We start from the raw sequence: 16,157 nt of genomic DNA on the forward strand, positions 1-16,157 counted from the left end.
GTAGCTCAGTCTGTTGAGTGTCTTTGCAGTGGTATGCTTACTCTATAGTCATTGTCTTAACCACCGTCCTGTCTGTTTGTATTTGTAAATAATCTATTGGACCTAGATGGGGGAGGTAGGACTGAATGTCTTGAAATGCTGAGCCCTAAAGACAAACCACCATTCACGACTTGAACAGCACCACAGATGACAACCTCGTGAAAATCCTCAATGTATTTACAAAGGACTATGGTTATTCAACACTGTTCCTTTTGTTCCAGCCCAGTAGAAACACTCCTCTACCAACAAGTCAAGGGCCAGATGAGTAGAATCAGCTGGAGTCCTGCGTTAGAACTAAAGTGTGCATACCCTGGAGTTAAGATAGGACTACTTTAAACCAGACACACTAAAACCACACATATAGCATTGCCGTTGGATATATTAGCATAAATTGAAAGATCAAGCACTCAATAATGCATCTTATTTTGTGGTTCAAAGTTCACAATTGCATATTAATATAACAAATCACTTCAGACAGGCGATATGATGGGGAATGCTACCTAGCACAGAAACACTAACAGCCCAGGGCTCAGCTGGAACATAGAAAACGCGTAGGGAGATTTGTGAGAAGGACTAAGATTTATCCTCAGTAAAAAGTAGTGGTTCTTGTTTCCCCAGCCCCAATTCAACCCAGCCCCTTTAGTGATTCAGAGTATGTACACAAAAAAAACACTAATATACAGAGGACATTTGGTACATGAGATTATTCATAAGTCATTGCAAACCCTTTATAATGCCATGGTGACTATGGATACGTTTCTAACCAAAAAGGCACTGCTGTGTTGGCTTGGCTGCGAGGACGATGACTTAAACATTCTTTCATGACTCAGAGTCACTCTCACCAATCGATGGCCGGCAACTATTTCTAATATAAACAAGGAATATGGTGTAGGCCTTAACACAGGAACACTTTTGAAGAGAACTTAAGTTTAAACTGAAAAATAATTATGAATCTCATTCAAAAACATTGGTGGTTTGTTTAACTAGGATAAATGTAATTTTTTGCATATAGGCTAACAGATACCTCTATTAAGCTAACTATCAGGGCTTCGATGAAACATGGACACACAAACGATACATAATTGGGAAGAGATGGATCACTATACTGAAAATGGCATGAACATTTCACACAGCAGACCTGTATATTTGACAGATGTAGTTTGGGGACAGATCTTCTCCCATAGGGCTGCAGTCTGACTACATACATTTCTGTGTGAACTTTGGCAAAATGGAGAGGAAACACGTTAGAACAATGTTGTAAGCAGCCTGAGGAATATTAAAATATGATCATTTCCCATTTCATTAGCTATCGCATTCACGGACGGTTAGAAGTAGGATCTTGGATAGCAGGCTGGTAAGCGCAAAAGGTGGAACTGCCCCCCAGGTGGAAGTTAAGGCATCACATCTTGGAGGAGGCAGTGATGGCAGCTGCACCTCCACGGGTATACACTCTCACAGCATCCTGTGAGAGTGGGAGGAGACAAGGAGATTTGAGGCTATTAAAAAAACACAATCTTGTTTACGAGGTATTCCTGAGAGAAACAGTCACATACTAAATAGAAAGGAATAAAGAAAAAAGTACAAACTAAAAGTTCTACCTAAATACAATGTGTACGAAATTATTTAGTCAATGCAACTTTTGATGTCATGAAGGACCTACAATATACTTAAAACTGCTCACGTAAATAATGCGACTACACTTTGATCTTTATTTTTCTCCAAATATTTCCTGAATTATTCCTATACACCTGCAACAAGCCAACTCAGATGTGCGAGTGCTTTTCCTACTTTGACTATACTGCATCATTGATGGGGGATGTGTCGTGTCGTGTCTGTTGACAGCAACAAATGGACTTACCTTCTTGGGCTCAGCATTGTTGAGTAGGGCCTGGACCCCGTTTCCATAGTCTGCATGCACAGCCATCAGGTTCTGAACCTGGAAAAACAGGGAGTGAGAGCAGAGAGAGAGAGGGTCCGAACAGTGTTGTTAGTGATGGCACTATACATTATTAAACATTACATTGCAAAGATGGCCTTTGTGGTAGTGAGGAAGATGATACCAACTATATAACAGCCATAATTGCTGATACTAATGATGATGAAAGTGATGACTTAGACAATCTTAATGATGGTGATGAGAACACACCCAGCGTTTCTGGATGAAGACTTGGGCTCCCTTCAGGGCACCAGCCATATTCTGACAAAGCCTCTGGCGCTCCTCCTCGTTCAGCACCTTAGTGAAGAAGGTACGCACCTGCAATACATATACACAAAGTGTCAGGGCACTGGTCACATACACCAATCAGCATTAAGAAACAATCAATAAAATATTTAATTTCATTATTTGTAATCATAAAGCATTTAATATGTATAATAACAAAGATTTCTTTATAGGGTGTATCATTATTGGCCCTGCCAGTGTAGTGCACACAGCTCTGTGTGTAGTAAATTAACCTCATGTCACATCAGCACAACCCCCTTTACCGGACAGGGAAGACATGAAAATGCTGGGGTTAGTGGAAAAGTATGTTGTCGTTTTCCCTTGAAGCCGAGCTAACGATTCCGGATCACCGGCTTTAATCAGACTGATCCCACCAAGATCTGTCCTCTACAGCAGAAGCTAGCATTCCTCGTTCTGACGTGCACCACCCGGCATCAGTGCAAATCTCTGAGTCTCTCGTCTCCCCCTTTGACAGTAACTAATGCATTGATACATTGGCATTAAGTGTAATGTGCAACTCTTTAGGTTGACATTCAGTAACTTCATGTTAGAACTGAACCACAACTGTCATTTTAAAATTGCTCACTGCACAACTCAGTCAATACTTTTTAGCAGTATGCGCCCGCATGACCTGTTAAGTACAAGCTTGATTGTGTAAAGGTATCTCTATCCACAATTAGAGTATTGTTCTCTAGCAATTTGATAAACAAATGATTGAATTTACCCTGTGACCATTGATTCATTTATTGATTTTTATTATTACATTTGTAGTTCAATGATTACTATTATTCTCAGTTCTGTCTTAAGTGTGTTATTGCTAAGATAACTCATGAGTCAGATATTCTTAAAATACAATGTTTATCCAATAATCAACTGGTGCCATTCATAAAATATATTCATTCATAAAGTTTAGTAATAACTTAACCAATATTCCCAACATACGGGTTCTCTACCTGTGTCACGTTATCGTCGTCAGTACTGTTGTAGCGGCCCACATCTGGGGACACCTTAAACCTGGTCTCCACGTGCTGGGGTTGGGTCTCTGGAGCACTGAAGCTGTTGGGGAAGTAGTTGGGAGCGCCAGCCTGGTTGTCCAACATGCACATGGGCCCGTCTCGCTGGTAGTTGGCCACACGGGTCCTGAAGGGGCAGTTGACGGGCAGCTGCAGGTAGTTGGCGCCCAGCCGGTGCCTGTGTGTGTCTGGGTAGGAGAACAGACGCCCCTGCAGCATCTTGTCAGGGCTGGGCTCGATGCCTGGGGGCATGTTGCTGGGGTCAAAGGCTAGCTGCTCGATCTCAGCAAAGTAGTTGGCAGGGTTTCTGTTGAGCACCAATCTCCCTACAGGAATGAGGGGGTACTCCTCGTGAGACCACACCTAAGGAGTAAGAGAGAAGTGTAGCTACCTCACATGCCAACCAAGGTGCATGGACGTGCAAACTAATCCCATGAACATGTAGGCTTGCATGACCCCCTAAAATGTATTATTTTCACCTAATAATTATCCTGACTAAATAACAGCTGAGAATCAGTTGCCAATCATACTAATGCTCACAGATGCTATGACACCACTGTCAGATCTTTCTGTGTTTATGTTGAGGAAGTCCCCCCTTTTGTGGAAAAGCCAGAGTACTGCCAATGTCTGGATATTCTGGGAATGTTTGTGGCAGGTTTAAATGGCTCAGAAAGTACAAAGACATCAGGTATTGCCGTCACATTCTTTCAAAACCAAGGGAACATATTGATAAATGTTAGGGAATGCACCTACTATGAAGAGAGTGGTTCCCACATAACTTATGAAAAATAAAGCTGCAATATCTAACTTTTTGGGCGACCCGACCAAATTCACATAGAAATTGAGTTCTAAATTGTTCTTTCTCATTGAAAGTAAGTCTAAGAAGTGGTAGATCTGTTCTATATGCGCTACTTCTATGCTGCCCGTTCTTGCGTATTTCCTTTTGGTTTAGTACACCAGCTTCAAACACCTGAAAATACAATATCTTTGGTTATGGAAAATATATATCACAGCGGTTTAGATGGTACAATGATTCTCTACACAATGACTACTTGCTTTGTCAAACTTAAATTAGGCAAATGGCGGAGAGATTACTGCTTATTGCATCTCTAAGGTACCTTGGTCAGGTCAAAGGGGTTCCACTGGAACTTCTCTGCCTGCTCAAAGGTCATGACCTGGATGTAAAAGGACCAGGAGGGGAAGTTGCCGTTGGCGATGGAGGTGTAAAGGTCTCGGATGGCGTAGTCCGGGTCGGTGGAAGCCAGGTGCTCGGCATCCTCAGGTTTCATGTTCTTGATGCCCTGGTCGGTCTGTGATATGAAGGTTGCTATGGGTTACTATGAATCCTGTCCCAATTCCTCCAACTACGTTTCCTTCTTTCCCACCATTACCCTCTTGTATCCTTCAGGTAATTAGGTATAGTTGACTCCTCTATCCATTTAAGTGTAGGGCATTTCACTAGTCCTGTACACTACATTATTTTTAATTGTGCTTTGACCTTGTAATGGAACTTGCAGTAGACAGGATGACCCTCGGCGTTGACCAGCTTGAAGGTGTGGGAGCCGTAGCCGTTCATGTGGCGGAAGCCGTCAGGCAGACCACGGTCACTGAACAGGAAGGACACCTTCACAGAGACGAGAACAAATAGAAGACCATGAACAAAGACACATATTCAGTCATTAGCAATTGAGCTATTGTAAGAAAATAAGATCTAGAAAAACGTAAGTCTATAAGGATGATGTAATAATCTGATCAGGAAAGGGATGCATTCGCAGCACCCACCATTCCTAGACATAATGCCATAGCTATGAAGTTGTTAATGGCATGTTGTTACTAAAATGTTGTTTAGTGTGGGGTGAAATCGGAAAATACAATGTCAGAAAACCATCCATCGATCTATCGTGTGCGCTTGCATGTAAAGGTCTGGTTGCAGGTAGAGAGGAGCAACTACAGCACCTGATGCATACACTCAGGCCGCAGGCTCCAGAAGTCCCACACCATGTCTGGGTCCTTTAGGTGAGTCTGGGGGTTGCGCTTCTGAGAGTGGATAAAGGATGGGAACTGCACAGACAAAGGGATATCAGAGAGATGCGGTAATGGTACATATCATACGGGGAAATTAACTAATGTATAGCACCATAACACATAATACCCACCCATACACACAAAACATCTTGGTCTCACACACACACCACCCTGAATCTTGGCGAGGCGCACAGTCACACACACTACACCCTGAACCTTGGCCACGGTAACACACACACGCACTACACCCACACACACACACACACACACCCTGAACCTTGGCCACGGTAACACACACTACACCCTGAACCTTGGCAACGGTAACACACACGACACCCTGAACCTTGGCCACGGTAACACACACACGACACCCTGAACCTTGGCCACGGTAACACACACACACGACACCCTGAACCTTGGCCACGGTAACACACACACACGACACCCTGAACCTTGGCCACGGTAACACACACACGACACCCTGAACCTTGGCCACGGTAACACACACACGACACCCTGAACCTTGGCCACGGTAACACACACTACACCCTGAACCTTGGCCACGGTAACACACACTACACCCTGAACCTTGGCTGGGCACACAGGCTCAATCTTGACTCACACGTGCCTGGACTCACCAGCATGGCGTCCCTGATAAAGAATATGGGGGTGTTGTTGCCAGTAAGGTCCCAGTTGCCCTCTTCAGTGTAGAACTTGACTGCAAAGCCACGTGGGTCTCTCACTGTGTCAGCTGAGCCCGATTCCCCAGCTACATGTGTTAGATACAAAATATATGACAATTAGAAACTCACAGTTTAAACAAGACATTCTTTACAGACGGGGAAAAAATGACATTGTCTATTTTCTGGAATTTATTCAATAATGTATTGAAGAAACATCACCGTCTTTTTGGATGTTGTAATTGCTGAGTAATTTAAATGTTGCCTTTATTTTGTATCATTTCAAAAACTCAAGAAATGCCAAACATTGCTGAAAAAGCTAGAGTCAAGTCAATTCAATAGAAAAGAGATTCCAGGGAACTTTAGGTGGGTTCAGGGAGCCTATATGTTTCTAGGACATGTAGGCTAACTGTATCAAAGTATTCATCCAAATTGTTCACAGAGTTTGTCTTTTCTTTGGACTCCCAGCTAATTTAATTCCTGTAAAGAGCAGTTTTCCCACTGAGGCTTTTGGGTCAGGGTTAGTGATGGACACTTGCACATCAAGGTTACTACACTACGGACTGCTCTTCACTTGACAGCATCAATCATGTAGACAACACCATTTTCTCAAGGGGCTCTTGCACAAGCTGTTTGTATAGCTCTGGCAGGAGACAACTGTCCAGGCATCCGCTATGCGCGTTACTAGAGCTGTTAAAAGAGTGTTATTTGGTCAAATTAGGAATTTTCAATTTGTCAGAAGTTAACATGAACTCGGTCTAGGATTCTTCTGATATCGGCAAACATTGCTTTTGCAGACAATCATAACCAGAGGCAATGACTAAAAGCATCATAAACAAGCTAATATTGGAAGCAAATACATACTACATGATACAGTTCTTCTTTACACATGTTCTTGAGGAAACAAGTAAACGTGTTTGTAGCAGTTTTATGGAAAAGCTGGAGGGAGCAACCGCAATACAATTTTACTATGTAAGTTTTGATTAAATACCAGGAAAGTGTGGGATAAAAAAAAAAATATTTTTTTAAATGTCATGTAGACTAATGTAACCAGTAGGAAAGCGGTGGTGCGTCTTACCCACGGTGGAGAAGCGGACGGCGATAGGTGTGGTCTTTCCCACATGCTCAAACACCTTGGTCTTGCAGTAGCGAGAGATGTCATGTGTCACCTCAAAATACCCGAACGCTCCTGTTGAGGAAGAGGCAGTACATGGTCAGTTACCGTTGTATTTTGTGTTAGCTAGTTAGATATATACATTTTTGTTCCCTTATCGAAGTTGCCAAAAAAGTATTGTCATTGAAACCAGACGCCAGTCTCTGCTGTTGCCAAGGGTCGTTTTCCCGAGACTAGAGATGGCACAGCTAGTTAGGCTAATGTAAATGATCACTCCTAATTTAAAACCAATGTATATTTACGGTCATTGTAGGCAGTGCAAAGCAAAGTTACTTGTGTAACCCCGGTTCTCTGATAATATGAGTATGATGTATCACTATGGAGATTCGCCAGGATCACCAACTCTAGGAAGGACCTACTGTATCAAAAGCATATGCCGGAGACACAGGTAGAGTGGCAAATGAGGTGAGCCCCTCACTTCCTTATAAGAAGGCACTCTCTCATTCTCTGGTCCTTCTCAAGCATGCTTCTCTTCCTCGCGCCCTTGCCAGCAAGGGAATGCGGTGATACATCCCACCTCATTATCAGAGAACAGGGTTTACGAAAGTTACCTTAAGTTCTATCAAATACTTGTTTCGATGCATCATGATGGGGATATGGCCAACTCCTGTATCGCAAAACATTCTCTGAAGCCACAATAGTCCAAACATTAGCAACCTTCAAGAGGCTCCGAAACTGAGGGAGTACGAACCAAGAAAGTGCAGAAACAACCAGTCGGGAAAAACCTTGTAACAAAGTGAGGGGAAGCCCAATCCGTGTCTCAAAAACGAGTGCCCAAGATATAAACTCCTCTGTAGAAGAGGGCCCTTTCAGGCCCCTCCAAAGGCTGTCAATCTCACCATTATAAGACAATATAATGTTGCCCAATGAGAGAAGAACATAACACCCTTGCCTGAGCTCTCGTTCAGTCCACGTAGATGTGCAACGAGCATACGCCCTACTGAGGAAGGCGACAGGTGAAAAGCCATAGGCCCCAAGGTGCAACAGTAAGAAAATGTCGACCTAGGCCAAAGGATGGGGTTAGGTACATTAATCTGAAAAACCCCTGGGCACACTGAGGGCGCAAACAGTGGCTGGTAAAGCACAGTCCACACACTCGCTTGCGGGTGCCAAGGGCTGTAGCAAAGCGAAAGATGAAGAAATATTACAGCTCCACGCTGCTATGAAAATATCTTAAGCACAATAGACATGTCCCAGGACTAGCTAAAGGCTTAGCGACTGGGCGTAAGTGATGTTCCCCCCCCCAAACAAAAACAACATACTAGGGATGGATAAACGGCAATACTGTCAGGGCCTTGGTAGGCCAAGAAAGCGGCTAGCGGACCTTAACAGAGAAAACCTTTTTCTCTGTCCAACAAGTCCTGCCAGGAGCATAGGACCATGGAAAACAGAGTAGGAAGGAACAGTTGGTTTAATCATTCCACTTCTCCAAGAAAAACAACCCAGAGCGTGCATGAGAAGGCTGGCACTCTCTTCCAAGATCGGAGGGCCTGTCTTTTATTTATTTTTACTTAGCACAGTATTCCCTAATGCTGGGAAGTAGAACAGCTATGTAACTGGTATGTCTTGGCCCTGTTCCATGGAGGGTTGTCAAGAGCGAAGATATCCCCAGCCTCTTGCGCCCAACTGATGGGGATGTCTGGTTATCTGAACCAATTGCAGTGAAAAAAAAAACTGTATAAATAAATGAATAAATAAAGACAGAACGTACCAGATCATTATCTGAGGCTCTGATGTCTGGCGAGTGCACCGTCCTCGCTCAGCCCCTTCTCCCACCAGCTCTAGGCTTATGGTATGACCACAGCCTTAAATTGCACTATGGGAGGCACAGAGGTTTTAGTCTAATCACAGATCTCCTCTCAGGCATCTGGATCTAGGGTGTCTGAGTCCAGTTGTTTCCCAACCACCTCCATTAGATCAGTATGATAAGCCAACAATATATATATATTTTTTTAAAGGTCACATTGATGGCCAATTTGTTGGGCCAAGTACGTTTACTGAAAAAAATGTAGGCAGTAAAGTGGACCATCTTTCTAGCGAGTGAGGTGCCAGTGTCGTTAGTAACACGGCGCGAGGGACTAAGGTGCCAAGCCAGAGACGGCGCCACTGTGGGAGCGTAACCAAACCTAAATTCCTCCATATTGTGCATGTTCAGGCTTGGGGTGCCCCTAGCAAGAATCTTGCTAGTGAGGGGTTTGTCCTATGAGCTCTTAGTTTCCCTGAGGCATGCGGGTACCACCGGGAATTGCTTTACCGCGGCTGAATGACACCGGTCTCTTCTCGTTGTATAGGTCCCTTAACGGGTACGGAGGAGCCCAAACTCCAATGGAGACCATGAGGGGAATGGGTCGAGGATATCCATGACCTCGCTAGGTTACGGGAAGCTGAGCTTCAGCTTTCGCTGTTGGCTTGGAGGCGAAAGGTTCTATCGAGATAGATGCTTGTTTAAACCTCAGACCTGCCCCAGTCAGCAATGCTCACAGGACTCAGGGTCGTAAAGTGCCTCTTGGGCATGTTCCTTTCCCAGGAAATTGATGCATAGGTGGGTATCCTTCCCAGCAATCATGGAATCGCAAGTGCAAGAACGTGGGGGTCCGAGTGCTGGGCTTGGCTCGTCCTGGGATACCAAAGGCCATTGTGAGGAACAAGGCTTGCTTGGAGGAAAAAGCAACACCAGTTGTAAGAACAACGAGTAGACTGCGTAGGCTAGCTAGTTAGAAGCCTTGCAGCTGGTGGCTAGCAAACGGTTGCTTGTGTAAACAGTGTTACGAGCTAGATAGTTAGAAACCTTGCGGCTTTCTCGTTATAAGGAAGTGAGGGATCTCACCTCCTTCGCCACTACCTCCTTGTCTGCAACAGAAGCTTCTGACAGGTCCTTCCAAGAGTTGGTGATCCTGGCGAATCCCCATAGTGATACATCAAAACGAGAGAACCACTGAACTTGTCATTAGACAAAATGAGGTGAGGTTATATTCAACTTCACAAACAAATGTGCTGCCTTCACCATGTTGTGTACACATCCCTTGGAAGATTAGTGCGTAAACACCTGCAAATAAAGCCATACATGTGGTGCACTTTACCCCTCGTGTAGTGGGCCAACAGATTGTCACATGATCATGGTCTTTATAATATTAGACTGGAGAGCCGTTTACAGTTGGATTTTTGGCGTAGGCCCACAATTGATAACTAGATGTCTAGGACAGGGTAGTGTTTCTCCAACCAATACGTGAAGCTCCACTATTAAGTAAAACATCTAGTGGTGTTTGACTGCCTCTCCAGCTCTGTCATTTCTGCTTGTCTAAACAGTTTGACACATATACTGAACAAAAATATAAACGCAACATCTAATGTCTTGGTCCCATGTTTAATGAGCGCAGAAAGAAAAGACCCAAAATTTTCCACGCACACAAAATGCTTATTTTTTTGGCACACAATTGTTTACATCCCTGTTAGTAAGCATTTCTCCTTTGCCAAGATAATCCATCCACTTGACAGGTTTGGCATATCAAGAAGCTAATTAAACAGCATGATCATTACACAGGTGCACCTTGTGCTAGGGACAATAAAAGGCCACTAACGTGCAGTTGTCACACAATGCCACGTCTCAAATTAAGGAAGCGTGCAATTGGCATGCTGACAAGACGAATGCCCACCACAGCTGTTGCCAGAGAATTGACTTAATTTCTCTACCAACGTCATTTTAGAGAATTTGGCAGTACGTCCAACCGGCCTCACAACAGCAGACCATGTGTATGGCATATGTGAAATCCATAGATTAGGGCCGAATGAATTTTTTCAAATGTACTTATATTAACTATAACTAAGTAAAATATTTGAAATTGCTGCATGTGCGTTTATATTTTTGTTCAGTATATATTGCGTTGATGCCAATCAGTGCCTGTCTTAAATTCATTGGTAGTGCTGGACACCCACCGCCTCCCTTGGCGTGCACCACCCTCTCTGGGATGCGCTCACGGTCGAAGTGTGACATCTCATCTATGAACGGGGTGTCCTGCACCAGGAGGGGCCCCTGGGGACCTGTGGTCATTATATTCAGCTTGTCCCCTACCGGGTGACCAGCCCCTGTGGTCAGGGTGTCTGGCCTCTGAAGGGAAAGCAATGGAATAGACATTATACATAGCGAAGACATTGAATGATCAAATGCTTTTTATTTTTACCTTTATTTAACTAGGCAAGTCAGTTAATTAACAACTAATTCTTATTTACAATCACAGCCTCATTGCTTCATTCATGTTATTTATTGTTACAATTCAATATTGGCCAATTCAGATATAAGAAATGTATGCCTTTCCTAAGCACCTCTCAATAGTTGGTATTCAGATTTACCTTATGCAGGTGCGTAACGGGCTTTGCAGGCATGGTTCCCTTGCACGCTCGGAATACATTTATACCCCTTTTTCATGATTACGAACTTGTCTTATCGCTGCAACTCCCCAACAATTGGGCTTTCAGTACATTTATATAAAGCCATTTGAATTTTAGCGACAGACTGAGTAAATACCCAGCTAGCACAGTCGATCTGGGCCGATTCCGGCTGAGAGTCGGGGCACTCGGCTGAGAGTCAAACTCGGCCGACGTCATGTGGCCCGAGTCAGGGCCGCCTTCAGCAATATTACTTATGGCTACGATGCGGGGAATGAGCTCGGGCCGATTCAGGTGTGAGTTATCTGTCCCAAATGTATTACTTGGGGCTCGGGCAGATTGGGGCTACTCTATGCTTTTTATAGTTAACATTTCATTATTTATTTTTCTGTGATCCAAAAATATAATTAACATTTAAATGAAATTCTTTAAGAGTCCTGTGTAGTATTTTGATACTTTGTCAAGTCAATTAATAAGCATTAAAACGTTTGTGTAAGGAACTCTCCGAGTTCGCAAGTTTTGAGGAAGCGTGCCATCGGCATGCCGACATAGACCTACACATTTATTTACATTTGCATCGGGCCGCTTCTGGGGGGATTCTGGTAGGATGCCGATCAAAAAAATTCGGCTGAATACTGGTCGACTGAAACGGGCCGACTCTGGGCAGTCATTCATTTTGATTCCGGACCGATTCAATCAGTTCCGGCCCCCGGAAGAGGCCCGCTCCTGGGCCGATTCCTAATTTCTAGCTGGGTATATGGCGAATGAAAGAAAGCCATGTGTTTACTTGGTCTCATCACAGACAACTTTAGCATTTTAGCTAACTTGAAACTTCTTATTAATTTATATCTACTTGTCATACGAAATGGGTGATTGACATCCACAAAGTAATGCATACCATAACAAAGATAACATATCATAGAGGAAGGCCTTACAAATTGTCAGACTCCAGCCACCCTAGTCATAGACTGTTCTCTCTGCTACCGGACGGCAAGCGGTAACGGAGCGCCAAATCTAGGTTCAATGGGCTTCTAAACAGCTTCTACCCCCAAGCCATAAGACTCTTGAACATCTAGTCAAATGGCTACCCAGACTATTTGCAGTGCCCCTCCCCTCACACCACTGTCACTCACTGTTGTCATCTATGCATAGTCACTTTAATAACTACCTACATGCACATACTACCTCAACTAACCGGTGCCCCCGCACATTGACTCTGCATCAGTACCCACCTGTATATAATCTCGCTATTGTTATTTTACTGTACCTACCTACACCTGTTTTATTCGACGCATGTGACTAATACAATGTGATACTAAATGAGTTGCGGACGCCGCGCTTTCCTGATCGTGGCATAGCCGCGTTCCGCCTAGAGAGAAGGTAATGAACGTCTAATCAGATCATTGTGGCTAGAAGTATTCTATTCCAAAAAAACAAATGCAAGAGCTCAACCTGCAAGTGCTAAGCGGACGTTAGCTAACAGCAGCCATCTAACAATTCCTGACCCCCCTCCCCATGCACAACCAGAAATTATTTACAATTCTAACACAAATGTGACTTTGTACGAAATGTTGTGGAATTGTATAGTGCCAGGGTTCTTAAATGATAGTAAATGTGCTAACTGTCGAGCCAGGTGACACGAATAGGACCCTGGACGACCTCTCACCCATTTCACAACAAACTCCCCTTGCGTCAACTGCGCAACATCATCGTCGCGTCTATATACATGAATCATCGAAATGGACAAACCTGAGCGCTTCGGCCCTCTTTCCATAGCTTCATTTGATCGGTTGCTTTCCCTCTAAAATCAGCCATCGTGAAGGCAAAACTTTAAACCACAAATGCGTGAAAAATGGATATGCTTGCCAGCTAAATAGCAGAGTTGATGTACTTTGTACGGCTTGGCTCCTCCTCCTTGGCTAACGGGTATTCATTCTGTCGATTCAGTTGCGAAACGTTTCTTAAACGGAGGCTAACGAAACGGGACATCTCAACATATTTCCAATAGAAATTCTCGTTTTAGTTTGGACTAATAACCTAGCTACTTTCGAACCAAAGGGCAACAAAGGGAGCGACAAAAGGGAGAGATAAAGGGAAATAAGCAGGATGATAACAAAATCATAGATAGCACAAACATGTTAAACCAGGCCATTTGTTGCAACTCTTATATTTGAAACAATGTTTACACAATACACATATTTGGTGGCACAACCGTATCTAGTGCTAAACAAGTGCATGCATGGCATTGATCACAAAATGCAAATGCTCACTGTAGGCTAAATGAAAATATTGCTTCAATAATGAATTTGGCACAGTAGGAAATATTGCATCACATTATTGATTGTGGAATGCAAAGGAGTGGTAAGGAATGGTTGCCCAGATGCAGCATTTAACAAGCGTCTTGTTAGAATTTTTGTTGAGGTTATTGAGTGACAATACTGTATTTTGTGCCTTTAAACGCATGGTTAGTTTTGTACTGAATTAATAAAAATCACATTTGCCAGGTAATAAGGGCGATCTGACCTGTTTATACAATGCAAGGGGAGGTCACTTGTTAATTCACATTCTGTTGTACAAACATTATTGCCAAATTGTTACAGATAGCAAATAAAGGTCTTCATTGCACCCCCCTCACAATGCAACCAAGTAAAATAATCAGTTACATCCAAGTCAACAGTAATGGTTGTCGAGGTCAACATCGATAAAGCCCATTTTAGTATTTTATGCATTCACCTAGATAATATGGTGCTCTTACTCCTAAAGAGAGTCCAGAAGGTTATGTTTAGCAGTTTAAAGCCGATAGAGGATCAAATGGGTAAAACTGACCACTAAATGCATCCACAAACAATTATTACACATCTATAAGGGCTACATAAGCATGAGATATGGCTTCATTGTGGAATGCATTGGGTGACATACCTTTTAATACATAGTAAATAGTAAATTGATCTACTGAATTAATATTCACCTGATAATGTGTTTGTGTAACTCTAGTATTGGCTTTTTGATGATTATGAATATGCAATGAAAGTGCACACTAATTATCAACATAATACCATAATAATACATATTCATATTTGAATGAATACAACTAAAACAAAGCAGTTGTACATTATTTACATTCCTAACTCTGTTTTATCAGAATGACATTGCAACTTGTATTGCATTTATTATGATACAAATCGTACAATGCAACAAGTTATAGTACCTATATACCTGTTAGGTCAGATTTGGGCACCCTGTTACAATTGCTACAAATTACAATTGATATCACCTGGATTTGAGAACCTGGATTTTAAAAAGCACAAGAAGATATGATACATACCAAAAACCATACTAGGAAAAGTTTGTCACTCTCACATTTTACAAATGATCACAAGCAAATCTGATAAAGCTTACCACGCCACCTGCCAATTAGTCTCCCATACCACTAGGTGCAGAGTAAGACTGGTTTCAAAAGACAAATGACTAGTTTCCTGAAAAAAGAAGCTATTTTACCCCTTCCGTTTTTATTCTCCCTATCTGGAGGACAGTAAAATAGTACTACAGTAGGCACCATGCAAAGAGGAGTGACCGGCAGGGTCGGGATCAACTCCAATCCAATTCGTTCAATTTAGGAAGTGGAAAATCCTCCTTGAAAATAAATGGCACTTTTTCAATTCTCAAACTGAAATCTCAATCTATCCCCTGAATGGAGTGAGTTGAAATGGAATTGAGCCCAACCCTGGTGACCGGAGGTATGGTACAGAGGGAGATGGAGGGGTACTAGGTCCTCCGCAGAGGGTGCCACATGGACACAGGTTTCCTCAGTGTTGCCAACATCTGGTTCCAGTGGGTGATGCCCATGCCACTCGCCTCGGGTCCGATAATCACGTGACCCACGTTCTCGCCCCTGCCGTCATCGGTGCCCTCCGCCACTGTGATCCTCAGGGAGAGTTCCTGAAGAGGGAGCACAGTGTCAGCACCAGTCCCAACATAGTACAGGGCAATCCTCTTATAGTAATCAAATCAGTACAGGACAATTTGATCACTATAAACGGTTGAGCACTAGAACTGTATTCACTATAAGATTAGTGCACTTTAGTACTCCAGAGTGGGTCAACAGTGAAGCCTATGTGGTTGACAGTGGTAATGCAGTCTAACAACAACGGCTCAACCAAAATAGCACCATTAAGTCAAATTTCATTTGACTAAACAATCCTTTCAGCTGTCTATTCCCTACCATGGTACCATCCCTTCCCAGTGTCACCTGTAAGACGACAGCAGGCACAGAGAAGATCATGGCTTCGTTGAAGATGGGGTTGGTGTCGTCTCTTTTCATGGATGTCTTCTTCTTACTGATTTTCTTACCATCTTGCAGAAGATACACTTTGACAAAGGGATCTGTTAACGGAGAGATTGTGACAGCTTTGTTCACAAACAATTGAAATACCAAGAGTGTCATCCGAAATATTAGTCTGTGTGTGTAGACAGCGAGAAAAGTAAAACAAAAAAAGAGATGTTTTAACCCATGCGACCATTGTTCTTCAGATTTAACTTTGCATGTTAGCATAATGGAGGTAAAGTGATGGTAAATATTAATTTGACGAACATCTACCCACATTTTGAGACATTCAGTCATA

The 16,157-nt window shown here is 43.1% G+C and overlaps 2 protein-coding genes across 3 annotated transcripts in view; both read right to left on the reverse strand.

The window, feature by feature from the left end:
• Positions 1-446: 446 nt before the first annotated feature.
• Positions 447-13,481, reverse strand: LOC139368054 (catalase). 2 transcript variants are annotated; one of them, XM_071106592.1, is made up of 11 exons: positions 13,285-13,481; positions 11,086-11,257; positions 7,057-7,167; positions 5,937-6,067; positions 5,230-5,334; positions 4,772-4,897; positions 4,392-4,583; positions 3,214-3,636; positions 2,186-2,293; positions 1,898-1,975; positions 447-1,501 (listed from the first exon to the last, which is right to left on the reverse strand). In XM_071106592.1, the coding sequence occupies exons 1-11, from the start codon at positions 13,348-13,350 to the stop codon at positions 1,439-1,441; spliced, it is 1,575 nt and encodes a 524-aa protein (XP_070962693.1). In that variant the 5' UTR covers positions 13,351-13,481; the 3' UTR covers positions 447-1,438. The 2 variants fall into 2 exon arrangements, with proteins under 2 accessions (XP_070962693.1, XP_070962700.1); XM_071106599.1 differs by lacking the exon at positions 11,086-11,257 and having other exon boundaries at positions 13,285-13,452.
• A 205-nt stretch (positions 13,482-13,686) lies between these two features.
• Positions 13,687-16,157, reverse strand: part of LOC139368074 (synaptotagmin XII) — a 38,067-nt gene continuing 35,596 nt past the window's right edge. The window contains exons 7-8 of the mRNA XM_071106626.1: positions 15,785-15,918; positions 13,687-15,474 (exon numbers count right to left, since the gene is read on the reverse strand). Of these exons, the coding sequence (XP_070962727.1) occupies positions 15,301-15,474; positions 15,785-15,918 (308 nt within the window). The 3' untranslated portion in view covers positions 13,687-15,300. The remainder of the gene's footprint in view (positions 15,475-15,784; positions 15,919-16,157) is intronic.

Source organism: Oncorhynchus clarkii, chromosome 2, assembly GCF_045791955.1.
Source record: "Oncorhynchus clarkii lewisi isolate Uvic-CL-2024 chromosome 2, UVic_Ocla_1.0, whole genome shotgun sequence".
Lineage (NCBI taxonomy): Eukaryota > Metazoa > Chordata > Actinopteri > Salmoniformes > Salmonidae > Oncorhynchus > Oncorhynchus clarkii.